This window comes from Zophobas morio, unplaced genomic scaffold, assembly GCF_036711695.1.
Source record: "Zophobas morio isolate AGI-343-1 ecotype UQ-CSIRO unplaced genomic scaffold, CSIRO_AGI_Zmor_V1 ptg000046l, whole genome shotgun sequence".
In the NCBI taxonomy this organism is placed as follows: Eukaryota; Metazoa; Arthropoda; class Insecta; order Coleoptera; family Tenebrionidae; genus Zophobas; species Zophobas morio.
Genome location: NW_026972151.1, coordinates 4,076,385 through 4,104,045, shown reverse-complemented (window position 1 = coordinate 4,104,045; position 27,661 = coordinate 4,076,385). Strand labels below are relative to the sequence as shown.

The 27,661-nt window shown below is 36.2% G+C and overlaps 5 protein-coding genes and 1 long non-coding RNA gene across 11 annotated transcripts in view; 5 read left to right on the top strand and 1 right to left on the bottom strand.

The window, feature by feature from the left end:
* Nucleotides 1–5,954, top strand: part of LOC135142419 (uncharacterized) — a 101,471-nt gene extending 95,517 nt beyond the window's left edge. For all 4 annotated transcript variants that reach the window (XM_064074135.1, XM_064074132.1, XM_064074134.1 and 1 more), the window contains one exon: nucleotides 4,018–5,954. In XM_064074135.1, coding sequence (XP_063930205.1) covers nucleotides 4,027–5,670 — 1,644 coding nt within the window. In that variant the 5' untranslated portion in view covers nucleotides 4,018–4,026 and the 3' untranslated portion in view covers nucleotides 5,671–5,954. The remainder of the gene's footprint in view (nucleotides 1–4,017) is intronic.
* Nucleotides 5,955–6,035: 81 nt separating this feature from the next.
* LOC135142422 (uncharacterized) lies at nucleotides 6,036–7,858 on the top strand. The gene is made up of 3 exons (XM_064074138.1): nucleotides 6,036–6,109; nucleotides 6,294–7,063; nucleotides 7,113–7,858. The coding sequence occupies exons 2-3, from the start codon at nucleotides 6,298–6,300 to the stop codon at nucleotides 7,856–7,858; spliced, it is 1,512 nt and encodes a 503-aa protein (XP_063930208.1). The 5' UTR covers nucleotides 6,036–6,109; nucleotides 6,294–6,297.
* A 450-nt stretch (nucleotides 7,859–8,308) lies between these two features.
* On the top strand, nucleotides 8,309–10,999 carry LOC135142420 (uncharacterized). 2 transcript variants are annotated; one of them, XM_064074137.1, is made up of 3 exons: nucleotides 8,309–8,338; nucleotides 9,124–9,905; nucleotides 9,953–10,999. In XM_064074137.1, the coding sequence occupies exons 2-3, from the start codon at nucleotides 9,128–9,130 to the stop codon at nucleotides 10,696–10,698; spliced, it is 1,524 nt and encodes a 507-aa protein (XP_063930207.1). In that variant the 5' UTR covers nucleotides 8,309–8,338; nucleotides 9,124–9,127; the 3' UTR covers nucleotides 10,699–10,999. The 2 variants fall into 2 exon arrangements, with proteins under 2 accessions (XP_063930207.1, XP_063930206.1); XM_064074136.1 differs by lacking the exon at nucleotides 8,309–8,338 and adding an exon at nucleotides 8,419–8,501.
* A 6,123-nt stretch (nucleotides 11,000–17,122) lies between these two features.
* LOC135142106 (uncharacterized) lies at nucleotides 17,123–19,629 on the bottom strand. Its single transcript, XR_010282462.1, has 4 exons — nucleotides 19,554–19,629; nucleotides 19,225–19,491; nucleotides 17,411–19,174; nucleotides 17,123–17,356 (listed from the first exon to the last, which is right to left on the bottom strand). It is a non-coding gene; the product is annotated as an uncharacterized LOC135142106 (long non-coding RNA).
* A 220-nt stretch (nucleotides 19,630–19,849) lies between these two features.
* On the top strand, nucleotides 19,850–21,727 carry LOC135142104 (uncharacterized). Its single transcript, XM_064073771.1, has 2 exons — nucleotides 19,850–20,788; nucleotides 20,842–21,727. The coding sequence occupies exons 1-2, from the start codon at nucleotides 19,933–19,935 to the stop codon at nucleotides 21,564–21,566; spliced, it is 1,581 nt and encodes a 526-aa protein (XP_063929841.1). The 5' UTR covers nucleotides 19,850–19,932; the 3' UTR covers nucleotides 21,567–21,727.
* A 577-nt stretch (nucleotides 21,728–22,304) lies between these two features.
* Nucleotides 22,305–24,133, top strand: LOC135142105 (uncharacterized). Of its 2 annotated transcripts, none has more exons than XM_064073773.1 (3): nucleotides 22,305–22,411; nucleotides 22,468–23,205; nucleotides 23,254–24,133. In XM_064073773.1, exons 2-3 carry the CDS (start codon nucleotides 22,494–22,496, stop codon nucleotides 24,000–24,002), a joined length of 1,461 nt encoding a protein of 486 aa, XP_063929843.1. In that variant the 5' UTR covers nucleotides 22,305–22,411; nucleotides 22,468–22,493; the 3' UTR covers nucleotides 24,003–24,133. The 2 variants fall into 2 exon arrangements, with proteins under 2 accessions (XP_063929843.1, XP_063929842.1); XM_064073772.1 differs by having other exon boundaries at nucleotides 22,322–22,417.
* The last annotated feature ends 3,528 nt before the right edge of the window (nucleotides 24,134–27,661 follow it).

Below are 27,661 nucleotides of genomic sequence, written 5' to 3'. Positions count from 1 at the left end.
TAACTGAGTTCCAATTGGTTTATTACTTTAATTGCCCTCTGGGCCCATAACCTGTTGCACAGCTGGGTTAAACATTTTCTATGTTTTTAATGACCTTAAATCGACATAACAACATTTGTATGTCGTATGATTCTGGATACACTGAAATACCACAATTAAACAAAAATATAAATAAAAAATGTCTATACTTGTTTTTTTCCAACCACGTTAATGCACGATATATACGTATGTAAATGGAATTTCGTGAGTTGTTATGATAAATTATGGATTGCTAGCCTCAACCAATGTAGAATCCCGTGTTTATTTTTTTTCTGTGCAACTCTCGGAATGTGTATACCTTTCATTACGCGAGTTAATAAACATTTTCGTCATTTCAAGTGACATTGTATCCATGTGTCGCAACTCGATAATCGCAAACACCATTACTTAATTACATACAACAAATCATCAAACCTAAACCGAACTCTTATTTGCGTAACACTTCAAAAGACGTCTTCACATTACTTCCACCTTCCAAGACAGTAGTTTCAGTTTCAGGTGAGCGAACGCAATCTCGCGATGGCCTTGCCAAGGTTATCCTTACCTCATCTCCATCGTAAACAAATAAATTACAAGATTACAGCCATGTTGGGGCATATAATTACCCCCCACCGCCCAATCACGATATCCAGTTTTGGTTCGTTAACTCGCTAACTTTTCTTTAATTCCAGATGTGTTTTTTGGGCGGTTCGCGTTTTCATCGACCTCGATTTCTTTATCATTAAGTTCGTTTTCTACGGTCGTCCTCTTTAGAAAACGAGGGAAAGACGAGACTTTTATCGCTTGAATTTATCGTTTACGGATTTATCTACATTTTTATGGACACTGAATAGACACGAGTTATTTTGCTCGTGAAAAGAGCACAAAGAGCGTGACAAAACGCATTATGCATGAGTGCTGTTTGTTTGGCAACAATAGGAACAAAACTTAATATACGCAGCATTGAAATTTATTATTTACTTTTACTAGGCATTTACACGCTGTTTTATTTAATAGTTATTATTATTTATGGATATTTGTATTTTGTGTGTTTTTTTTTGGTGTCCGTTGTGTTCGCGTGTGGCTTCTTCAATCATCCCATTTCTGAAAACCTTCACATTAGACAGATCACTGTTTCTTGACATTTGTGTTTGCGTCACGACTCGGCGTACACCTGAAATTTAAAGGTTGAAACGTTTTCTTTTATTTTGTTGTTATTTGTATACAAGAAATGAGGATAAGTCATTCGTTCCGATTGGACGGCTTTAATCGACGTTTTTAGTAGGAATCTGGTTTTTGTACGAGATAAACAGCGCTGAAAAGACTGAGTTTCATTCAAGTGGGCTGTAGTGTACAAAGTCCATATTATTTAAAAATACTATGCTAGCTTGAAGAATAAATCTTGCGACTTATATAACTTGTTATGGCTCCAAATTTGCGAACTAAAAAAATTGCGAGAACAGTACTGTGGCATGATTTGCTGAAGTTGTTTGTTTTCAGATAATAATTAAACGAAATGGAAAATCCCAACTAATACAGAGATTTGTTGTTCCTCTGAGAAATACGAAGCGTCTAAATTTGTCTTGGTTCCTCTTCGTCTATAGTTCTATACCAACAGCTGAAATCGTGATTGCTAAAGCTCCCATAGAGGATCTATCCTTCCTTTTAAGTATATCGATTGAATTATGCCGGAATTTTCTAGACGTACCACATACGAAAATAACATCCGCAACCATTTCTCCATTTTTATAACATCAGAAAGCTATTCCTCCAATACGGAACTCAAAATAACAGAAAATTAGGCTTCCTTAATGATAACGGTGTATTTTTGCGTAATTACGGAGAACTTTTCCTTCAAAGGCGTGAAATGCCCAGATGAGACCTGAAATCCAGAGTGATACAAAGCTTACGCATGTCTTTGTACAAAAATCTTCTATTTCATTCAGTAGACTTCACTTCAGTGTTGCTTTACTATGTTGCACCGGTACCCAAGAAGTTCAAATTCTGAGTGTTAAATTCACTGAAATTTCTTCATTTCATCAATATTCTAGATTAAAATTTTCTAAATATCTTGAAATATTGCACTTTTGAAGAAAAACCGGAAAACAAGTTTAGTGTATGATGGAGTTTTGCGTAATTGGTGAAAATTGTTTTCTTTAGATACAGGAAATGCCAAACTGACTGTAGAAACTTGTTCCAGTCTCAAAAATGGTCTGCTTTAACGTCTTAAGTAAACCCTTGGACGGAATTAAATGTACCTTTGCTACCCCTAAAAAGCTCAAATTCTAACTGTTAAACTATACAGCCTGTTATTGAAAGGTACGTACAAAATAAAATCGGCAATTGGTCTCGAAGTATGGGTGCTAAAAGTTAAAAAAAGTTCAGGTAAAAGTGTTCTCCTTTTAGAGATTAAAATTATTAAAATTTATGTTCAAATTCGTTGTACGCCTCTGTTAAAAAGATCATCTTTCGTTTCTATAGCAACATTTAGTCTTAACAAAAGTTTTATTGTTACAGTTCCTAGGATTTACTAAAATAAATTAATTTTACCTATTTATCCTTCAGTAGCGTCTAAAAAGGTTGGATAGGGGTTAATTTTCCCCTTATAATTTTGATAACACAAATTAAGTTTTTCAGGCTTCTTAGACTTCGCGTAGAACTGTCAATTTTGTTGTACGTACCTTTCAATAACACCCTGTATAATATCACGGAAAGTTACTTTTTCTTTCTATTTGTACCTACCTTGTATCCTCGTACGTAATCTGTTAAAACAACAATCTACAACCATTTACTTATGTTTATAGCATCAGAAATTTCTTGCTGCTGAAGAACCGTTAATCTAGAATTCCCAATGTCGGAATAGCACATAAATATTGCACATTATAGAGAAGAAAGGAAAGACAAATTCAATGAATTTTTATGTAATCAATCACTGAGGATTTTTCCTTCAGAGAAATGAAATGCCGAATCCAAACCAATGTAGAAAATTTTTTCGTTCTCAAAAAAGGTCTGCTATATTCAAGACATCCAAATCCTGACTATAAAACTCCATAGTATCCTAGAAAATCGTACTCTTTCTTTCTATTTCGTTAAGGTATTGGTGGAACTACGTATATGTAATAAATTTGAAAACAACAATCCACAACCAGCTATTTTTTCATCTTAAAGATTCAGAAATATCTTGCTCTTGGACAATCAATAAGTAATCCAGAATTAGAAGTGTCAAAATGGTTTTAAAAAAAGGGAAAATAAATTGAAGGAATGGCGGATTGTTGCCTAGTTTGTGAAGGTCCTTTCTTCGAAAACATGAAATGCCCAAAGTGGACCTTAGGTAGCAAGTTATTCCATTCCAAAAAAAAGATCCACTAAATCCAGTGAACTTGAGACGGAACTTACGAGTAAATATAGCTTTGCTACCCTTCGTCTATACCTAAGAAACTCAAATTCTTATTCCCAACTCCATAAATCTGATATATATCAGATTTTTTTCTTATTATATAATAAGAAAGATTCCTCATTATAAAGAATAAAGAACAAACAATATTTTCCTTCCGAGACATGAGATCCCCAAAAGAGATCTGAAATCCAGACTAATATATAAGAAATATGTTCCATTCTCAAAAAAAACAAAAAAAGATCTACTTTAATTCAGTAAACCTAAGGTACTCCTTCATCGAAGACAGTTGTTATCACCTAATGTTTAAAAAAATCGAAACAACTCTTTTCATTCAGCAAAACCTCATAACAAAGATCAGTTTTGAAGAAACGCAGAAATTTTATCCCGGAGTTCAAATTAAGTAATTACCGTGTAGTTGTTTTTTATATTAATGCAAAACCTTGATCTACCTCTAGCACGCCCCACGAGCACCTACTTAATCCCTCGGTGCGCTTTCACTAAGGTTTTTCCCTTTGCTCAAGAAAACGTAGTTTTCAAAAATGACTTAACTCAACCCAAAACCTTTCAGAACCACCACCCTAACTAAGTTATTCTTGTTCCAGGACCCCAACATGCTGTGCAAATCCAAAGGAGGCGGCGGCCGCTTCATCACCAAAATCCTGATCCAGCTGATGGCCATCGGAATCATCATCTTCACGATAGTCCAATTCCGCCCCATCAAACTCGACATGAGCGTCCCTCACCTGAATAGCCGCTTTCTCCTCCAGAAGCGCCTGGACCCACTAACACGTCACGCCGACTCCACCACCGAAACCAACGACCTCGAACCCTTCGTCGACAAGAGCCCCTCTCTCTCCGAAGACAAGTTAGTCGAAGACATCCAAAAAAGAATGCCCAATTTGCCCATCGTGTACTGGAACAAAAACAAGAACAAACCCATGGGAATGAACAACACGTGCGCCCGATTCCCCAGCATGTTCGACCTGGAGTTCAACAATCTGTACTGGCAGACGTTGAGGACTTCCAACGGGACTTTTCAGCTGTTCGGAGCGTACTTGGATAAAAGGGCGAATAATAGGTTGGGGCCCACGGTGCGGATTTTGGGGATGATAGATAGGATAGAGCCGACGGTGGTGACGCATTGCCAGTTTTGGTTCGACGGGAAGAAGGAGCCTGTGATTACCAAGTCTTTCGAGTATAAGTATATTTGGTACAAGAAGTGGGGGAATTACAAGCAGGGGATCTATCAGCCGTATTTAACGGCCTGCGTGATTCCTCCGCAGTATAAGGAGAAGATTCCCCAGTCGATTTCTTTAGTGGAGAAGGCTTGTGATAACGCTACTACGAATCTACGGGTGATCTTTGAAAAGCCAGCGGAGAAGAAAGACTTTGCTGTGTGTGTTAAAGGGTTGGATTTTCTTCACGAGGACTTGTCCGTTCGGTTGATTGAGTGGATAGAGCTTTTGAACCTTTTGGGTGCCGACAAGGTATTCTTCTATGAGTTGCAAGTGCACCCTAACATTAGTAAGGTACTGAAACATTACGAACAAGAAGGGAAGGTTCACGTGACCCCGATAAACTTAGCGGGTGGGCAACCCAATGCCCCTTCCTTCCAACACCTCTACCTTACTAAGAAAACTAACCATAAAAGACAGAATGAGTTGATCCCTTACAATGACTGTTTCTACAAACATATGTACCACTACAAGTACATAGCTCTTTTGGACATTGATGAAGTAATCATGCCTCTTGAAGGTACGACTTGGAAAGAGCTCATGGAAAAGGTACTACCTAAAGCTTTGAAAATCAATAAAGAAGAAAGAGCGTCTTATAACGTCCGCAATGTGTACTTTTTAGACGATTTGTTGCACAACCACGGCTGGTTCAAAGAAATCCCTAAGTACATGCACATGCTTCAGCACGTATATAGAGCTAAGAACTTCACCAAACCCGGCCAATACGTCAAGTGTTTCCACAATACTGAGAAAGTGTTAACTTTGCATAATCATTTCCCTCTTTCGTGTCTTGGTAGCGGTTGCACTTCCTACCCTATAGACACTACCGATGCACAACTGCACCATTATCGCGCCGACTGTGTTAAAACATTAAAGAAGAGCTGTGAAGAGTATAGGAAAACTAGTGTAATGGATACGACTATTTGGAAGTTTAAGGAACCTTTAATAAGTCGTGTGACGAATACTTTAAGGACTTTAGGCTATTTCGCCAACCAAGAAAGCAAAGAGAACAAACGATGATCGTGATTTCGTGCTCAAGCTTATTCAAGTTCCTTACGTACGAGAGGACCATTGAAAAATTGTGATAAATTGTTGAATGCCATGGTTTTGCTCAATTCTGGTTGCGACTTGGTAGGTGTTTAGGTACTCACGGTCTCTCATTGTAAATAGTTTATGGTAATCGAGTTTTTCCATTACATAATGTGCCTTTAGGTTTAAGTGAGGCTAGTTTAGGTTATTTATTCTATGTAAGTAATTTATCAACACTCTGATATTTAAAATAATAAACGATTCGTATAACTGTGTGTTTCACGAGTATTTATTCTGAGCAAACATATGCGAATAATTTTATCAAACAAAAGCTTGATAACGTTTGATTAAAATGGGGAGATTGTAATCTATGAACAAGTAGTTGCACAATCTAGTTGGGCACGGGCAGAGTGGTTTCCCCCTAATGAAGGTAAGTAAGTCTTCTTTTCGTCAAACATCTAGACAGCTACTCAGTAATCAATCACGTCTCTAACGTCAACGAATACACATTCGCAATTTTAACACTATTCATATAACAATGGTTATCTCGTTTCATCACGAACCTGGATTTTCTCTAATAATATTATGTAACCTAGCAACTGTTTTTTTTTCAGCACCATGTTACCAAAAAGACTTAATCTTATATTAGTGCTAGTAATAGTCATGTTACTCTCATTCCTTTTTTATGACAAGCTACTAATAAAAAACCCAGAATACCTTTCAACCTATTCTTCAGTCAACCCTCACATGCGTGTTACCACAGAGGTGATAAGCCTCAAACATAATCCACCCTACGTTGCATCCCTGAGAAACCACAGTGGTAACCTCCCAGACATTTATTTAAACGATAAATCCAAAAAACCGAAAGGGTTCAACAGTACCTGTGCCAGGTTTCCCGATTTCTTCAATCTCCACTTCAGGAACGATCACTGGCAGATACAAAACACCACCAAAGGTATCCTCTTTTTGTTCAACGCCTATTTGGACAAACGAGACAACGTGGTCAGAATCGTGGCTGCGTACGATGTATACAGGTCACAAACACCTTTGCACTGCCAGTTGTGGTACAATGGTAGTACGCAACCCGTATTAGTAAAAAGTGAGGTTCCCTTTTGGATGTTCTACCCCAAATGGGGTGCCGATAATGGCTACTTCATCCACCCATACTTAATAACGTGTCCTGTTGTCCTACTGGATAATGCTTCTCCAGTTTCCGTATCCCTAGCTGAGAACCCTTGCGATTCAACTACCAACAATGTGAAGATCTACAACCCTGACTATAAAGAGAAGAAGAATTTTGTGGTGTGCGTGAAAGGGATGTCGTTTCCGTACGACGATCATAGTGTACGTTTGACGGAATGGATTGAGCTTCTGCGGATTTTAGGTACGATTTTGCACAAAAGTGGTTCTTTGGTAAGGGTTGGGTGTTGCAGGTGCCGAGAAGGTCAATTTTTACGAGTTCAATGTTCACCCGAACACTCAGAGGGTTCTAGACTATTATGTCGCCAAGGGTTTCGTTGAAGTGACCCCTGTTACCATAGCGGGAGATTCTTCCAACCACCCTCTCCTCCAGAGTTGGTTTCTGCGAAAAAAAATCATCTCGAGGCGGCTTCAAGAAGTCCTTCCTTTCAACGATTGTCTTTACAAGCACTTGTCTGGGTACAAGTACGTTGTGCTTTTGGACACCGATGAAGTGATAGTGCCAGCGAATGGTACCTGGGTGGAACTAATTGAAACTGTGCAACACAAGTATCCTAATAGTTCGTCTTATGTGGCTCGTAATGTCTATTTTTTTGACGAGTATTTGCACCAACACGACTGGTTTGATGGTATTCCGAAGTACATGCATATGCTGCAGCATGTGTATAGAGCTAAGAACTATACTAAACCCGGGCATTTTGTTAAGGGTTTCCATGATACTGAAAAAGTGGTGGCTTTGCACAACCATTTACCTTTCAAGTGTCACAACTCTTGTAGAACCAAAGAGATAGATTTGAATTTGGGACATCTTCAGCATTACCGGGTTGATTGTGCGTCTGGTGTAGGTAACTGCCAGTCGATGAAAGCAAATAGTGTTTTGGATACGAGAATGTGGAATTTTAAAGACGAATTAATAGGAAGTGTACAAGCGACTTTTAAAGAATTAGATTTGGATATTTCTGATTGTGCTTATAAGTGATTTTGATGAATTGGTTATAAAACCGGCGGCTGATAAAATGCTGTGATTAGGAGACGCTTTATCTAAACAAGTACTGGGGATAATAATAGCCACTGATACTAGGACGAACCGTGATTTATTTATCTCAAGAGATATTTTCCTTAAAAAACAATGTACGAAGGCGGGCACACTATGATTTCGGTCTCTTTCTAACTAAAAGCCAAATAATACGCTCACACAGTAATTAATACCTTATGTTACTAATTCTGTGGAAATATGGAGATAAAAAAATATCATTTTTCATTGTAAATCTTTTGTTATTAAAATCACACCCAATGTTTGCCAACTTGCTTCGTGGTAATTTGCAATCGTGTAAATATTTAAAAGTGCTGCTCTTTTATCAGCGATTTACGTTACGATAACGTAAGATAAAAAATTGATCTTCGGTAAACTCACTCAAAGTGTGTGCGTTCGGCACGAAGATAGGTTCTGCCGGCACGTGTGAGTAAAATTTTTTTAGTAGCATGTACAGGTAGCATTCGCACTGATAATTGTCGCTATTTTGGTATCAAGTTGTGCAAATTTTATGACTTAAACAGGAAATTATAAACTTTACAAGCAGCGTAAAAGTTTGCGACAGTAATGTTTTCAAACTTTGTCTTGGGTAAGTAAAACGAAGTCGTAACTAGATTTTTTGTTGCATCAATTAACTGTTTTTATATACACTGCTTTTTGCGTATTGTTTACTTTTTGATACCTGGACCTAACCCTTGGCAGTTAACGTCGAAAACGATAAATCGAAAAATCTAAACGACAGAACTCGAAAATACAGTAAATGCTATGACAAGTGCCATGCTAGAGCTCATACAATGTTTCTTCAAATATTGGACCTTCTAAAGTTTTTAATAATTTATAGTAGTTATTTACAAGTGAGAAACAAATAAAATATTGAACAATACACGCAAGGTAACGGGTTTTTAGTGGCTCCAGAAGGTGACTGGCTCGCCTGTATCCTTCTGCTCGCCAGTAAAAACCCTTTTACCATGCTAGTAATGTTAAATACTATATCTAGATGCTTTACATTTAACAAAATGTTTCCCATAGAAAAATATTTGGTAGTTTTGTAATCGTCGGCTTCTGTTATCAAACCTCTTGAAAATAATATCTTGATTTCTTTTATATCAAGACTTTTCTAGTTCTTAGAATTTATGGAATTAATATATTATCACTCGACACACTATATAAGTAAATTCTTCAGCAGCCATTAATTTTCCAATTATTTGCAGCACAATGATACCAAGGAGGATTTATATATTATTCCTGGTAGTTGTCGTACTACTAACTGTATTCATGTACAATATATCACTAAAAACAAATACAGATGATCCAAAAGCAGGGAGCTTTCGACAAATCCTTCAAATTTACCACAGCTCTCAAGAAACAGAAGGAACAGTACCGAAGTACCACCCACAATATATCTCTCCTAACAGCAACAAAACAGGAAACCTGGCGGACATTTATTTGAATAGCAAACAAAAAAGACCTCCTGGGTTGAATGCAACTTGCGCCAAATTTCCCGATTTCTTTGATTTGCAATTCAGAAACAACTACTGGCAGTTGCAGAAGACCACCAATGGTACTTTCCACTTGTTCAACGCGTACCTAGACCAAAGAAACGGTAGTGTCATAAGAATAGTCGGCACATACGACGTTCACAAAACAGAGGAAACTTTCTACTGCCAATTTTGGTACGACAAAATCCCTAGACCCAAGATAGTAGCAAGCGAAGTTCCTTTCTGGATGTTTCGCTTAAAATGGGGCGCCGACACTGCTTATTTTAATCATCCATACTTGATAACGTGTCCTGTGGTTCGTGATAGTGGTCAGTATCCGATTTCGGTGTCTTTGGTAGATAAACCATGTACTACCGCTTCCAATAATTTGAAGATTTTTTACAAACACGTTGAAGAGAAGAAGAATTTTGTTGTTTGTGTGAAGGGTTTGTCTTTTCCTTTTGAAGATAGAGGTGATCGCTTAACGGAATGGATTGAACTGGTCAATCTACTAGGTAAGTTTTTCGTTTTTTCTATTTATCGCTAACACAAGTATTTACAGGCGCCGAGAAGATCAATTTTTATGAATTCAGTGTCCATCCAAATACTCAAAGAATTCTAGACTATTACGTTAACAATGGATTGGTTGAAGTAACCCCGATAAGTCTAGTCGGAGATTTCTCCAACCTACCTCTTCTACAAAAGGAGTTTCTTAAGAAGAAAATTATCCAAAGACGCCTCCAGGAAGTTATCCCTTTCAACGACTGTCTCTACAAACACATTCACGAGTTTAAATATGTTGTTCTTCTGGATAGTGATGAAGTAATAGTGCCGGTAGAAAACACATGGGTCGAACTCATTGAAACCCTACAGGAAAAGTATCCTAACGTATATTCGTATATGGCACGTAATATCTATTTCTTTGACACATATTTACACCAACACGATTGGTTTAGCGATATTCCCAAACACATGCACATGTTGCAACATGTTTATAGGTCACACAATTATACCAAACCCGGGTATTTCGTGAAAGGATTTCATGATACCAAAAATGTTGTAGCTTTGCATAATCATTTTCCGTTTAAATGTCTTAAAGGTTGCACAAATAAAGAAATAGATTTAGACTTGGCTCACCTGCAACATTATCGTGCAGATTGTGCTTCTGGTGTTGGTGATTGTAAGTCGATGAAAGAAGATAGTGCTATGGATATCAGAGTTTGGAATTTTAAAGATGAGTTGATAAGGAGGGTTGAGAGGACATTTAGAGAGGTGGATCTGGATTATTCCAACTTTGATTATAGATGATTAGTGAAGAAATTAGTATTACTAGCATTTTATACTGGTATAAATGTTTCCTAGTGGTCGCGCTGTGATTATTTTTGTGCTGACAATGACAAATTGTTATTTAATGGGAGTAGGTATTTGTTGAAAATAGTATTATTTTTATATACGTATATCAAATGTACTTCGTCAGAGAAAAGTACGTACCACTTGTACAAAATACATATTGTTATTTATTAATTTATGTTTTGTAACTTCACATTATGTGTTCCTACTTATAAGTTTGTTACAAATTATTATTAAAAGAATTTCTTCTGAGCATTAATGTTTTGTTAAATGTATACTGGTAAGTGTGTTGAATCGAAAAAATTATAAGGCAATGGGCTATGAATGTTTAAGATAAGAACCAAGGGAGTGGTTGAAAAGTTATAACAATAAATCAAAATTAAGAAAAAAAAGTCTAATAGAGCAAGAAAATTTTGTCTTGTGTTACAACATAGTTAACTGACTATATTTCATATAGGTATACAGGTGGTCCACGAGTAATGAAAAACCTGAATAAATTTGAAACGCAACCCAAAACACATTTTCACCACTTATTTTTTACTAACGCAATAAACGACGAAACGTATTCGAATGACGAAAAGGTAGATATAGAGTGTTAATTTACGGTGAATGCCAAAAGAACGCGTCTTTGGAAGCCCGTGTTTATTTACAACGTTTTCCTGAAAGAAGAGCCCCTACAGATACCATATTTAAAAGACTAGGAAGTTTCTTGAGGGAGAACTGGCCAACTTCGAAAAAAACCCTGAAGACGAACAGCTCCCAGTGTTGAAAATGAAGTGGCAGTTCTAGAAATGGTTAATGAAAATCCCCATTGCAGTCAAAGAACAATTGCAGCAACTTGTTTGCGTTAGTAAAACGTCGGTGCAACGAATACTTGTGCAAATAAATTTCATCGCTATCACCTGACTTTGGTTTAAGAACTAAAACCACTGACTACCAAAAAAGATTAGCACTGTGTAATTTAGTTTAGAGAAAAACACAATTTAGATCCTCGTTTTTATGATTTCGTTCTTTTTATTGATGACGCAAAATTTTCGAACAATGGTGGAGTTAATAAACATAACTGCCACTATTACGCCCAAAACAATCCTCACTGGATTAGAGTCACTTTCGGACAATTTATCCTAGAAATGTTTGGTGTGGGATACTCGCAAACAGCATTATTGGTCCTTACTTTTTTCGGGAAAATTTAAATGGAAATTTATATGTCTAAATTTTCTACCTTATGCGTTACCGATACTCCTCGAAAACATTAATTTCGAAATCCGCCAAAATTTATAGTTCCACCAGGACGGCACCCCTCCCCATTTTCACAAAAGCGTGCAAAATTACCTGGACGAAATTTTTCTTAATAAATGGGTTGGGAGAGGTTCGATTAATCCTTGCCCCCCCGAAGCTGTGATATGACACCCCTGAATTTTTTGTGATGCACAGGGAAAGGTCTACAAAACTCCGATAAATAGTGTCGACCATGTAGAAGAAAAAATTACAGAAGCAATACGAAATATCATTACTTCGGAGATATTAATACGTGTTGAGATATCCTTCTGGAATAGGATTGACGCATGTGAGATAAACGTCGGTCAACACTTCGAACATTTATTTCAATACTAAAAAATAAAACGTGTTGTTTCAAAATTATTCAGGCTCTTTATTACTCGTGGACCAGTCTCTATACACATATTTATGTACCAAGTTACCATTGACACGCGATATAGGCCACCAGTAATACACCGCGTTCTGAACATAATTGTCAGGTTAATTATTCACTTTCTTACTCCATTATTTTATGTTTTTAAAGTTTCCCTAAATCAGCAAAGTATTTGTGCTTTTCCTGACTGTCGTTTCATCTAAGTACTTGTCTGTTTTAACAGAGATGCATCTGGAAATTCAGGAGGCATTCGACGGAAGTTAAATACACCGAACACCGAGATCTTTACACATGGAGCAGTCGTTCAGATTAGACTGACATCCTTGAACATTTAGTGCTTTTATGTTCCATATGAACTGAGCATCTGTTAATTCTTAAAAGTAAAACACTCCTTTAGGTAAGACTGATGTCTTCTTAGACTTCGTTTCTTGATTTACATGGTTGAACATCTGCGAGTTCTTGGACATAAGACAGTCGCTTTGACAGGATTGAGCTCTCCCTACATCTTCCATGGGCTTCTATTCTATGGTTTACGCGAATTTTGGACATATAAAATTCTCCAATGCTAAGTAATATCTCTTTAAGAATAATTCACGAATTTCTCTGGTTTCTGTGAGTTAAACAGATGTGCAGTAGCATTTTGACATGAGATGGTACTCGGTGTTTAACGTCTCTTTGAACTTTTATTATGTGTTTTTTGGGCATTGGACGATAGTTCAGAATGACCTGAGATAATCTTGGGTTTCTGTTCATGCTTCTTGGATCTACCATCAACAAATTGTGTTTCTTTAGTCATCCATAAATTTGTTTTACGTCAGTTCGAATGCTAAAATAACTGATTTTGACATTAACATTTACAGAAAAGTGGTTTGCTACAATAATTCACAACACAATAGATCCACAAGAAGTAAGAAGTTTTAAAACTTTTTGAGTTAATTCATGATAAGTCTCTGATGTTAAGTAACTATAAAAAAGTGCCCAACTGGAATGTTTGCTATGTCTGGTTTTTGGTCTACATTTGGCGCACTACAGCTGCTCAAGCCATATATACAATCCTCCAATCGACTACAAAACAATTTTTCTCGTATGGACATCTGTTACTAAGGAGCAGACTCGTTCTGTTGGATTTTTTAAATTGGCAATTTCAGCTTGTAACCTTTCTTTTATCAACTCCGATGTTCCATTAAAGGGTCCCAAGTATCGCGAAATTGTAATTTTGGTAAATGTTTCTCCCAAATCCATATCTTTTTGGAGAACTACATCTCTAGACGGTACATAATCGCACAGACAGTTCTGAACGTCGAGGAACCTTTCGACTATAATTTTTAAGAACATCCAAAAGAAATATCGCCTATCTTCGTTTTTTTCTGCATCGTCATGAAGTCTATGTAACAATTTTAAAAATTCAGAGTTTTTCTTGTTTTCTACTTCAAGGTCTTTTAATTTTCCCAAACAGTTTTTGTGTCATCCTTTTTAACTTTAAATTTAAAATATATGATCGTTTTCCGAGTTGGGACCGTGTTAATTGAGTTTTTGGGCTCAAAGTTTCGCACACTTTCGTAAGTGGCATCTTCAGGAGCAGGGTTGGACAATTCGGGATAAGGCAAAAGAGCACGGTAACTCGTATTATTATTATTATTATTATTATTATTATTAATATTCACCCCCACAGTACAACCATTTATTGGGGTAAGATGAATGTATTTAACATTAAAACTAACTTAAATTTAACACCATCATTCAGCCTGTAACAAGCATATATTTTTAATTTTTCTTGAAGTGGTGTTAAAGATGTCGAACATATCCTGGTTTCTGTTGTAATTTTCGCAGATGGTATAAATTGTAGAAAATTTGCGCACATTAGTGCGAGCTGTAAAAATGTAAAATGTGTCATATCTACGCGCATTTACCCTTGGAACTAACAAATTTATACATTTCAATAAATCTTGGCAGTCGATATTTCCAGAGACAATTTTGTATAAGAATATGAACGAAAAATATAAACGTCTTTTCAGTAAACTATTGATGGAAAAGGTTTGTAAGAGTTCTTCTTCAGGAAAACCTCTTGGAGGGTAGAAACCAAATTTCTTATAATGTAAAAATTTTAAAAATTTTCTCTGAACTTTTTCGATCATGTTAACATATATCATATATCCTGGGGCCCATATATTACACGCATACTCTAATTTAGTTCTCACAAACGCGAAATACAATGTTGATAATGTTTCACTGTTGCGAAAATTACGACCATTGCGTAAGACAAAGCCGAGAGATTTCGACGCTGACATGATCATTGTTTCTACATGATTGTTGAATGACAATTTCTTGTCAAATATCACTCCTAAATCCTTGACAACGTCAAATCGTTGTAATACTACATCGTCAATCATGTAATCAAACAAGAGGAGTATATGTTTCAAAGAAAATGTCATCACGCCACACTTACCGATATTCAATAAAAGACCGTTTTCCAAACACCAAACTAATAACCTGTGTAGGTCATTTTGCAATGTGAGACAGTCGTCTATGCATCTTATTACTCGAAATATTTTTAAGTCGTCCGCATATAGTAAACAACGACTTTCTAATGAAGATGTTATGTCATTAATAAAAAGGATAAACAAAAGAGGCCCAAGAACTGATCCTTGAGGAACGCCTGATGTTGTATTTATTTCTACCGATTTAAATCCTTTACAGATCACAAACTGTGTTCTACCAAAAAGATACGACTTCATCAAGTCTAATAGACGATCACATAAACCAAAAGAATTTAATTTGTTAATTAACTTAAAATGATCAATCCTATCGAATGCTCTCGAAAAATCGGTGTACACCGTATCCACCTGGTGGCCGGTGTCGATTGTGTCTGATAAAAATTGTGTAAACAAACATAAGTTGGTCTCAGTGGAACGACCCTTAACAAAACCATGTTGCAGTGGTGAGATGTAGGACTGAACATGACGCATAATACTCTTGTGTAGCAAGATCTCGAACACCTTGGAAAAATTGCACAAAAGAGCGATGGGACGATAATTTTCAATTTGTTTTTTATCCCCTTTTTTATATATTGGACAAATAGAGGACTGTTTCCATAGTGAGGGGTACACACCAGAGTTGAGGCACATGTTAAAAATAAGCATAAGCGGAGATTTGAAAATATTAGCACAGTCTCTCAGAATAAAAGCTGGAATACAGTCTGGCCCAGATGTCATTTTATTTTTTAGTTTTAACAGTGCTTGATACACCTCCTCTTCACTATAATGGTAAATGTTTAAATTAGGAAGCGACGGTATGGTATGTACAGCAGAAGCTTGAGACTGAATATATTGCTGTTGAAAAAACTTTGCGAAAGAGTTGACAATTGATAACGGATCATTTAACTCTTTTGAATCATAAGTCATCACTCCTGGTATAACATTTTGAGATCTCAACCTGTGAACAAAGGACCAGAATTGTGTAGGATCTGACTGTATATTACTTTCAGTTTTTTCTAAATATACATTATATGCATTTTTTATTTCAATTTTGATTTGTGATCTTAAAATCTTGAATTTGGAGTATACCGCAGGATCCCTAAACCGTTTATATTTCAACCAAAATTTCCATTTTAGCTTTAGCATTTGTTTTATATTTACAGTGAACCAGGGCGGATATTGTCTTTTATTGAAACGCTTTGTCATAGGAACACAAACTTCAAAGATTTTATCTAGTCGGGAATATAACTGCAATGTTGCCTTATTAGGGTCCGTAATGTCTTTTAGAAACGACCAATCAACGTTTAGTAACATGTCATATAAGAGGGCAAAGTCTGCATGTCGAAAATTGTAAGATTTAAAGTTGCCGTTACATATTTTTTTTCTTTAGATGATAATTTGTGTTTTATAAATATCGTATGTCAACCACACCAGAGGCGAAACTCTTCTGATGGGAAGAATGTGATTGTGACCCTTTTATAGAGACGTGGTGGGGGAAACCGTCGTGGTTGAAGCTAATTGGCCGGCTCCAGGCGGAGTGGGGGGAGATAAACGAACAATTGCATCTGTGTGGGTTTCCAAATATTTGATAGATAATAACCACTTACGAAAGTGTGCGAAACGTTGAGCCCAAAAACTGCATTAACACGCTCCCAACCTGGAAAGCGATCATATATTGACTCCGACCTTGGAAGGCTCCGAAATTATTTAAATTTAGAACTTTATAATAATATCTTAGATCATCTACTTCTCTTTGGTTAATTAAATCAACTTGAATAAATTTTGAGTTATTTTTGTCTTGAAAAATAGAGTCAGTGTCAGGAATATGAAGCTCTTCACCAGTATTTTACAGTCAAAAGAATTCTATGATTTAATTAATATTGTACTTACAAATTTAAAATGTACTGCTCCCAGAGTTATTTAATATTAATCGGGAGTCACAGAGTGGGTATTAGTCGAAGGTACCTTTTTATTTTGAAGACACATTTTGGTAATATGCCTAGCATCACTTTATAAAATATTCTGCATTGGATTTAAAGTATTCATACTAATGGACAGTGTGAATAAAATTTCAGCAAGATTTTTTTTCAGAAAACTTAAAATAAAAGTCTTGGTCCGTTTCCAATTAATATAAAAATATTTAGTTTCAAAATCCGATGGTAGATGATGTTAGTTAAGCCCTGAATTTTTCAGGTTAGCCGAATCAATTTACGACCCATATTGTGACGGCCGTACCAAGACCGCGGAGGCATATTAAGTTGGCGATTGGTTAACCACAATATGGCCAAAACTAAGAAAATCCACATTGTGGGAAAGAAGACGTTCCGGCGATAGAATAACTTCATATTATTATTGTCAAGACACATTTAGATAGAGGGTGCACGAAAGTGTCAACAGCCTTGCGCTTAACAAGAACACTGGCTTCAGGTGGTAACACATCTAACCCGGTTATACATCACATTTTTAGAACTGGTCCACCAATCGCGGAAACCTAGAAGATTGATTAGACCAGAAAAACTGCAAGCGACTGGTAACCTAACCTTACCTGACCTGACCTGTTACTTCAGGGGGGTTGCTGGTCGCCAATTTCTCCTTTTTTTAGTTATCTGGGACCTCTTTCTCGTATTTAGTCATGGCATCAATTATCTTTCGTATAAAGTTTTCTATTTCAGTTCATTTTTCCTTGCTTTCCAGCATTATTCCGACGAGGTTCTTGCAGAAGCAAAGAATGTGTGCTCTGCTGTATCGTCTTTCCCATACACTTACCAGAATTCGCTTGTTTCACTCTTGCCGAGACGCTGTCTCTGTTTCGCAAAACATCTGCGCCACGTATTAGTTTGTCTCGCCGTGTTCCTGTTTATCCATTTCTGAAGATCTGGAATTAGTGTTTTGCTCGATGCCTTTGTTTTACCATCCGCTTTATCCCATACGTTTGACATCTTTTCTGCACTTTCAAGTCTATTGACATGGCTATCACAAGTAGAACGCTCGTAGAGATTGTACGATAATCACTGGTTATCATAATGAGTAATGAGTATCTTTCGGTTTATCTTGTCCAGGAGATTTCTGTAGCAACCCCATCTAAGTGTTTCCTGCCATCTCTTGCATCCATACAGCAATAGAGAGTGCCGTCGTAAATTTTCTGACCGACGACTTCGGCCCTCCTATGTTTGACATTACTCTTTTTAGAACATTGACCATCTTGTCAGTTCTTTTAGTGGCTTCTTTTCATGTCCTTATCGATTGTGACGCCTAGATAGCGGATCTCTTCGCCGGTCTTCACAGGAGGTCCACCCTCCTCCAAGTTTAGCATCATGGTCTTTGTCTTACGGCCTCATAACGGAACCGTGCAGTACGCCACATGACATTTGGAACATACGGTACTCTGTTTCTATCCACCTGTCTTCTAGGTATCTTTGTATTATTCGAATGGGTGTAGTTGCACTTTTTTCTTTTCCAGTTCTTCTAGGGTTATGCGCCAATCGGTCGTATTAATGATATCTAGCGCTACTATTACCACCACCTTTCTGTCTCTGGGAGGTTTATTTTTTCTACACACTATCTCCTTCACCGTTCGTATCCCATCTACCGTCGATCTCTTTTTCCGGAATCCATGTTGGTGTACATACTTACATATTTAGTTTTTTTCTAATTCTTTCCTAAAATTCTATGTAAAGGTATTCGTTTTTTCTATTTCCCCTACCCTGTTAGTTAATTTTCCGATATTCGTTCTACCGTTTTCAGTAAGTTTTGCTTTTTTTTTGTCGGAGTATAAGTTCAAACACGATACTGTTGTGGTCGCTAAAGTTTTCTTCGTCTACCTCCACTTTTCAGTCTTATCGATCTTTCTTACATATGCTTTTTCAGGTCATTATTTTTGGATTATCTCCCTTATTTCTTCAGGGGTTTGCGCTGATCTGACCTGACCTGCGTTGACCTCACCTGAGCCTCCAGCAGCCCTTGGGCTAGTTTACTGCATCTGGTCCCCAAAAAAGCTCCTGGAGAATGCTGTACCTGCAAAAACTACCGAGTGACAACCCCGGATTAATACCAAATCGGCACATTCTAGACTTCGCAAATAGACTAGAAGAGAAGATCTTTTTCTCCACCACTGACCTAATGCACGCATACCACCAAATTCTCGTAACCGACAAGGACATATCAAAGACAACGAAACACCATTTGAGTTATATACCTCATACCTTTTAGGGACACTTAACTACCGTGTTTGGAGATCTCAACTTCAGTTTCGTTTACGTAGACGATATCTTGGTGTGTCTTTTTTCAACCCCAGATGAACCTTTGTCACCTAAAAGTTTTATTTGAAAAAACTAAAAAGAACTGAACTCCGCGAAGTACTTCTCGGACAAGCTGAAGTAAACTATATACCAAAGCGTCTGATGGAATCCGCCCATCCACTGATAAGGTATTAGCAATAAACGATTTCCCGAGATTGGAAACCGTGTTCCGTGACTATCACACGTAGTCACGTGGGTTGAATACTAAAGTCCCCTTGTTGTTGTGTACTTCCTTGCTTACCTGAAGTTGAATAGTTAGAAATTCTTTGACCTCTAAAGGTAGCACAGCCCCAAGTGGGTTTCTGCTAGCGATTCAAATGACGTCTTTCTGCAACCGGATGAAGACATATCAATATCAGTAAGTTACTAGTCACTCACTATACCACTTACATTCTCAAGTTTGACGAAACTCCTAAAGATCCTGAAGACAAAAATATGTAATCCCTTCTAGGAACTCATTGTCTATCTAATAGTGGGACACCTATGGTTCTTGAGATCTTAACCTACCTTATCAAAAGTGATATACGAGTAAAACAAACTAATTACCTTGAAACAGACATGGTATCTGGGATCGAACTTGCAATTTATTCGTATTGTCAGTCTGACAACTGTGACAACTTTAAATTTTTTGGTGGAATGTTAAAATTATACACGTATGTATCGAGAGTTTGTGGGTATAGCATGGCCCGAGTCACTCGTTTACGTTCTTGATATCCAACTGCTTGCTTCGTTTTTTCCTTTGTGGCTGGCTACACTTGGTGTTGTATAAATGGATAACCTGTACACCTACTCACCAATAAAACGAATTCTGCTATTCAGCATCTACCACATCGCTGGTTTTGTTTTGAAGAAACTGAAGATAAAAAAATTGTGTTTGTCGCTACTGGCACTATTAATACTGATATATCTGTTGATATACACTAAGTTGCTTCTAAAGCATTCAGAGAAGGTAAAACAGGACATACTTCAAGATTTTGTTCAGAACCCACAAAAAATTGTTGTAACCTCTTGGAACTCTGAGCCGGAATATCAAGAATACCATAGTATTAACAACACGGGAAATCTAGCAGACATTTACTTGAACGAGAAATTAAAAGTACCTTGGGGTTTTAATCAAACTTGTGCCAGATTCCCAGATTTATTTGATTTGCAATTTAGAAACAACACCTGGCAGCTGCAGAAGACCACTAATGGTATTTTCCATTTATTAAACGCGTACTTAGACCTGAGGAAAGGTAGTTTAATACGAATAGTAGCCACGTATGACGTATCCAAAACTCAAGAAACCTTTTACTGCCAGTTCTGGTACAACAATAACAGTGGACCCACAGTAGTATCAAGTGAAGTACCTTCTTTGATGTTTCGTTCAAAGTGGGGTGTTGATAACGGTTATTTCAAGCACCCGTACTTGATAACCTGTTCTGTAGTTCTTGATAACTATCACTACCCGGTTTCTGTATCTTTAGTAGAGCAACCATGTGGTAACGCTTCTAACAATTTGAAGATTTTCCACAAAAACGTTGAAAAAAAGAAGACATGTGTTGTTTGTGTGAAGGGTTTATTTTTTCCGTTTGTAGATAAAAGTACTCGCTTGGTGGAATGGATTGAACTGATTAGTCTTTTAGGTATGTGTCTTCACGTAGAGTATGTATTTCTGACATAGAATAATTGTTTTCAGGTGCCGAAAAGATTCATTTTTATAAGTACAGTGTCCACCCGAATATTAAAAAAATTCTTGACTATTACGTCAAGAAGGGTTTGACGGAGGTAACCCCTTTCTCTCTAGTTGGAGATTTCTCCAACCAGCCTTTCCTGCAAGGACATTTTCTTGAATACATGGTTTCGCACAGACGTCTCCAAGAAGTCGTTTCTTATAACGATTGTCTCTATAAACACTTACACCAATTTGAGTACGTCGTCCTTCTTGATGTTGATGAAATGATAGTACCACTACAAGCCACATGGATGGAACTCATAAGAAGTTTACAAAAACGGTACCCTAGTACTACTTCTTTCATGGCACGCAACGTCTACTTCTTCGATTCTTACTTACACGAACACGATTGGTTTAGTGATATTCCTAAACACAAGTACATGCTCCAAGATGTCTATAGGGCAAGAACTGACAGCAAGTCGGTTTCCCATGCAAAGGGGTTTCACCGTACTGAAAAAGTGATAACTTTGCATAATCATTTGCCGATTAATTGTTTTCAAAATTGTGTCACAAAAACGATGAACTCTACTTTGACCCAGCTTCAGCACTATCATGTGAATTGTACTTTTGGTGTAGGTGACTGTGACACAATGAAAGCAGACAGTGTGTTGGATAACAGAGTCTGGCAATTTAAGAACAAATTGATAATGAATGTTCAAAGAACTTTAGGCGAAGTGGGTTTGGATTAGTTCGAAATGAAATATTACAGAGAAATGCAGTAGATGTGAATGATGTAATGGCGATTGGTACTGAGAAATATTTTTTAGACTGTTAAATTATGTGGTACTGTCATTTTTTATTCTGTTATCTATAACAAAATTTTAAAATAAAATCAGTTAGGTTTTAATTAAATAAATTAGGATGAGGTGATCTGTGTTATTATTATTATTAGTACATAATTTGTGGTAATATACTACGACGTATACTCGGTAGTGGCTGAAAACCGATTTGCAAATTGTCTTTTCATCCAATTGTTTGTAGACTGCCTGTGATCTTAGCTCAATGCAACAGAACCTACTTTTCATTTTTGAGATAACCTTTAAAGTCCTCTTTTTGTAATTCACGCTTTTCTTCAGGAATCTCGTGCATTTAAGTGACAGTTTTAACAAAGACTACAAAATCCAGTCTTTTTTGTTCTTTTGGCAAAATAATACATACCGTGTTCTTACATCCACAAATTATGCAACATCTGAAAAACTATAAAATTCTTATAATTCGAACTAGTGTCATAGAAGTGATAACGATTAATTAAAATTAGATGTCACCATTCTAATAATTGTTATCTACTCGATCTACTCAGTAAACATTATGGAACGAACCCGAATATGTGGGATCAAATGATGACTGCTTGGTTATTACAGTCTCCTCGATTAGTTTATCCACTCATTAAAAGCTTTAGAAGCATCATCTGATAAGAGGATTTAGATAACAAAGTTAAAGGACGAAGATGTATCATACCGACCGCAATAGTAGACTAACACACACTATTTTTTAACATGTGAAACAAAATGAATGCAACGTTGACTCATTAAAGGTTGTAGTAAGTATACAAAGTTTATTGATTATTCATATTTTTTTTTCCTTTTTTAGTTTGTCTTAGATTTTTTAACCTGGTCATGGCACGGAAACTTCATTTCATTTTTTTACTCTCAGTTGTAGTAATTATGGTTATAAGTTACCAACTCTTCCTCAATTCCGAATCATCACTCAAACATATCTCTCCCTGGACATGGAAAACCCATTACGCCTTCTCACCAACAAACACCACCGGAAACATCCCAGACATCTACTTCACCGCCTCAAAAAAACCCACAAAACTCAACGAAACGTGCGCTTATTTCCCTCAACTCTTTGACATCAGAATCAAAAACAACTACTGGCAAACCCAAAAAACTGACAATGGTAACTTTAACCTGTTCAACGCATATTTAGACCGCCGCGAGGGTTCGGTCATTAGAATTATAGGTACTTACAGCCAGCTGCACCCTCAAGACGAATTTTTTTGCCAATTGTGGTACGACAATCAACAGGCCCCTGTAATAGTACCAACGGAACCACTACTGTGGATGTTTCTAGCCCACTGGGGCGCTGACACGAACAATTTCGACCATCCGTACCTCATCACGTGTGCTCTCACCGATACAAGAGTACCCACGTCGGTGTCTCTGGTTGGAGATCCGTGCGACAACGCGACCAACAACGTGAAGATTTTTTCAACCAGAGTGAGCACAAAGAAGAACTTTGTTGTTTGTGTTAAAGGGTTGTCTTTTCCGTTTGAAGACAAGAGTGCGCGGTTAGCTGAGTGGATCGAGCTTTTAAACATTTTAGGTGAGTGTGGAGGTACTAGTGGTACTAAGGATTGAAGTTTCTTTTCAGGGGCTGAAAAAATTCAGTTTTATGAATTCAGTGTTGACGCTAATAGTAAACAAATTCTGGATTATTACTCAGGGTTGGGAAGAATAGAAGTTACGCCTTTAACTCTAGTGGGTGATGTTTCTAATTCACCATTTCTTCAAAGTATGTACCTTCACGAGAAAATGATAAAAAGGCGCCTACAAGAGGTTATTCCCTACAACGATTGTCTCTACAAGCACATAGAAGAATTCAAATTTGCTGTTCTCTTGGATATTGATGAAGTGATTGTTCCAGTTCGAAACACATGGATTGAGTTGATGCGAACTCTGCAGGAACAAACACCGAGAAAATCGTCTTATGTGGCTCGGAATGTTTACTTTTTGGATACTCATTTGCATCGACATAAATATTTTCAAGATATTCCTAGATACATGCATATGTTGCAGCATGTGTATAGGGCCCAGAATTATACAAAACCTGGGTACTTTGTTAAAGGTTTTCACGACTTGGGGATTGTGAAAGCACTGCATAACCACTACCCTTTTGCTTGTTTGGGTGCCTGTTCTTCGACAGAAATTAATACTGAGTGGGCACAACTTCAACACTATCGAGCTGACTGTGTGGCCGAAATTGGTAACTGTAATTCCATGACCGTGAATAATGTTTTAGATACAAGAGTGTGGAATTTTAAAGATGAATTGATCGAACGAGTACAAACAGTTTTCAGAGATCTGCAGATGTTTGAGGATCAAGACCAAGAATACTTTTAAGATTAAAGAGAAAAGTACAATTTTGAATACCCTATTTATTGAAACATTTTTAAACATGACTTATGATCAGGAAGCTTAATTTTGTAGTTCACAGAATTTTTTCAACAAATAAATAAAATGCAAAATTCAAATACTCGATTATCCCATAATTAAGGTAAAATATAAAAATATTTTACCTTGACTTCCTGTCTACATTTTTATGTACGATTTTTGGAATGGATAAAATCCTGTTTGAAGTTTTGTTAACTGTGAAATGATGTTAAAACGAATTTAGAACCAACACATTCAAATTATGTGTTTGAAGGTAAATCTAGGTCTCCAGTTATTATTTTATTTTGAGGAAAAAGTTGTTACTCGTTACTCGTCTTAATTAATAAATTTATAATAAACCGAATGTCTCCAGAAAGCTTTGTATTAAATAAAATGAAAAAAATCTGAATATACTTATTTAAATTTTTTTCAAAATATTTTATAAATGTAGTTAAAATCCGAGTTGTTCTTCCTAAATTTCTGTGCGAGTTTTACTATAAAAAGTAATGTTATTTTTTCTTCGGTACTACCTTCAACTTTTTATAATTTGACGTTTTTGTAGTTTTGTTATTTATTTTCGTTTACATATTGCCGTTGGTACTAAAAATAAATTTCGCCTTGTTACCCCCTGTTTAAAAGTTTCTTTCCTATCATATCCCGTTTTACCGAATAACGTCATTCAAAAATACTGTAAAAGGGCAGCACAATATGATTTTTTGTGTTTTCACACAGTTGAGTAGAATTCATTTTTAGAGCTACTATTTATTTCAAATTATTTTTAAATTTACTAGAATGATATTTTTGTTAAAATTTACACCATAAATTAGTATTTTTATTAATAGAGCAGCTATATAATTTTAACGATTTAAATTCTTTGTGACAAGCAAAAAATAACGATGTCGATACAAATGTTTTGTTCAGTTAATGCGGTTACATCAATTTCAAAATTAACACTTCAATTTTTGAAAATCGATGTCTGAAATTTGGCACAAAATTTTAAAAACACCTTACTCTTTCATACGGTGTATGTAAAAATTGAACAAGGTTTAAATTTGTTTATACAGAGTGATTAAAAAAGGTCATTTTATAACATTTTCGATTTTGGCTCTAAGCAGGGTTTCTTTTGATATTAGATTTATTGGAGTTTACTCTAACAATAATTCCAAAAACTCCATTAAAATAGATGTCAATACAATTGATATGATATAAAACTAAAACAAGCTAGAATATGGTAACAAATGCAGGGTTGCTCTTTGAAACATATAAAACAAGTAACAGTTTGTAAATTTAGTTAATTTAGTCACCCTGTATAAATGTTAAAATCATGCTTCTTTTTGTACTTCCTGAACTTCTAAGGAAGTAGAGTAAAATTCTTATAATTTTGGCAAGGTGTTGTAAAACTGTACCAATTATGATATCTGGTTGGTTTCTGTTTCTCTCTTAGTCTAACACACTATATTTTCGTAGGTAAAGAATGCCCGCACTTCTTAGCATTGCAGGGGCGGAAACAAATACCTTCGCAAGTATAGTGTGTCGGACGAAGACAGAAACATATCGTTTTACAACACTTTGCCAAAATTAAAAGAATTCTACTATATTGTAACAGAGTCCATCGGGCGACTGAAACATGGAACTATTGTGCAAAAAAATAAGTCTCCCGTTTCCGTCTGTCTGTCGTTTGTCTGTCGGTGTCTGTCGTCTGTGTCGATTTCAATTAGACCGAAACTACCAGATTGATTTTTGTCAAATTTTATATATATGTTGGGAATATTATGTAGATGCCAAAACGCGAGCCATAAATTATCTGGTCATTTCCACAAATAATTTGATGACGTCTGCTCAACATATCGCGTAATAAAGGCTATTTAAATTTTGTGCAGCAATATACCCCTGTACTTGTGGTTTATGAATATGTTTTGTGGTAGCCTCTATAAAATATGTATATTAGAAATATCCTCTAGATGGTTAAACGATAGCCAAAAATTTGGCTAATCATTGCCACTAACAATTAGATGACGCCATTTGAAAGAATTTTATGTTTATATGATTTAAATGTTATACAATAATATATTCATGTGGCTCATAGGGTAGCAGCTCGAAACGTGGTCCCGCGGTCCCGCGTTCGCTGCCAAATAGAAACTTTCATTTTTTCTCGCTGTGTCTTATCAATGTTTATGAGATCATAACAAATTTTTTATTGATCAAATTAAGAACGAGTCACCCCTCTGACAATTCGCCCGTCTTTATTTCATGATAATAATAATAATAATAATAATAATATTCAGAACATATTGTTCGACTGCGGCTTACTTAATAATAATCCCCTGTTTTGAGGCGACAAACTAATTCAAATCAAAGAAATTTCTACGTGACATTCTTCCAATGTATAAATAAGCATTTCTAATTAGAGCTTGTTATTACTGCTGAGAGGCCATTTTTCCCGTTGGTTAGCTGGTTTAAATGGTACCGCGTCAATTCGTCGTGCACAATTCGTCGCGCGACAATTGATCGCAAACAACTGATCGCAGCGTCAATTGGTCGCAGCGACAACTGGTCGCAACGACAACTGGTCGCAGTCACAATTGATCGCAACACAATTCGTCGCAAGTACAACTGGTCGCATGCGACAATTGATCGCAGGCGAAAAATGATAGCGTTTATAGAGAAATAAGTAATTGTTAAGAATGAGGAAAATAAATTAATGTGCTATATTCTCAAAAATTTCATTATTTCTAAAAAAAGTGTCAAAATAAATACATACGAGTTCCATAAAAACGGTAACTATTAGGCTCATTTCCGACTAAACCAAAGTGCAAAAAAGTGAAAATATTGTAAAATATTTTTTTTAATGCTGACACATCTCTCGGTATGCTACTGTAATGTTCATTTGGATTATTCGTCTTATTGATTAGACGCTCAAGTAAGTGATTCAAGCTTTTCTTCTCACAAGTTTAAAGTTTGTCAATTAAACGAGTGAAAAAAATAGCTTTCAAAACGTGTTAGACGTCATTTTTCTTTAATAAAAAATGGTTTTAAAATTATTACAACTGTCAAATTAAAAAGTTATAGATAAATCGTGAAAAAACTCTCGTTACAGTTTTAAGTGAAAAAGTATTATTTTCATTACGTTTGTTAGTTTAAAAAATTAAATATATACCTATATTTTTTAATAAATTTGCTGCGTAAAAGGAATTTTTAGAAATAATTTTCTCGTCATTAATCGGTTGCAAAAGATCAAGAGGCACTCGAAGCAAGCCCTGACAAACTTATTAGCGGCGCCAGCGGAGATCTCCAATTGGCTGCGGTACCACCATGGACACTCGCGTAACCTCCTTTTCCAGAATTGTCAAAATGACATTGCCAAACTCAAAGCAATCATGAATTAAGCATTTCATTTTAAATTCTGTTAGTATCAAGTGGTACATGGTATTCGTATTTTGGGTTGCGTAAAAATAATTTTCAGAAATAATTTTCTCGTGACTAACCCTGTATATGTATTTTTTACACCCACATATGGTACAACTGAATTTTTCTTCAGTACAATACTAGTCACATAATAATAATTAAAAAATAAGTTTTTAGTTGCATAAGTACCTACATTTCTTAGATTTCCCGGTAACACAAAATTA

Bases quoted from the DNA above. Each gene is read 5' to 3' on its own strand.
- LOC135142422 (XM_064074138.1), top strand. From the start codon at position 6,298: ATGTTACCAAAAAGACTTAATCTTATATTAGTGCTAGTAATAGTCATG. The intron at 7,064-7,112 runs GTACGATTTTGC...TGGGTGTTGCAG, and splicing joins TGAGCTTCTGCGGATTTTAG to GTGCCGAGAAGGTCAATTTT.
- LOC135142420 (XM_064074137.1), top strand. From the start codon at position 9,128: ATGATACCAAGGAGGATTTATATATTATTCCTGGTAGTTGTCGTACTA. The intron at 9,906-9,952 runs GTAAGTTTTTCG...AAGTATTTACAG, and splicing joins TGAACTGGTCAATCTACTAG to GCGCCGAGAAGATCAATTTT.
- LOC135142104 (XM_064073771.1), top strand. From the start codon at position 19,933: ATGGATAACCTGTACACCTACTCACCAATAAAACGAATTCTGCTATTC. The intron at 20,789-20,841 runs GTATGTGTCTTC...AATTGTTTTCAG, and splicing joins TGAACTGATTAGTCTTTTAG to GTGCCGAAAAGATTCATTTT.
- LOC135142105 (XM_064073773.1), top strand. From the start codon at position 22,494: ATGGCACGGAAACTTCATTTCATTTTTTTACTCTCAGTTGTAGTAATT. The intron at 23,206-23,253 runs GTGAGTGTGGAG...GTTTCTTTTCAG, and splicing joins CGAGCTTTTAAACATTTTAG to GGGCTGAAAAAATTCAGTTT.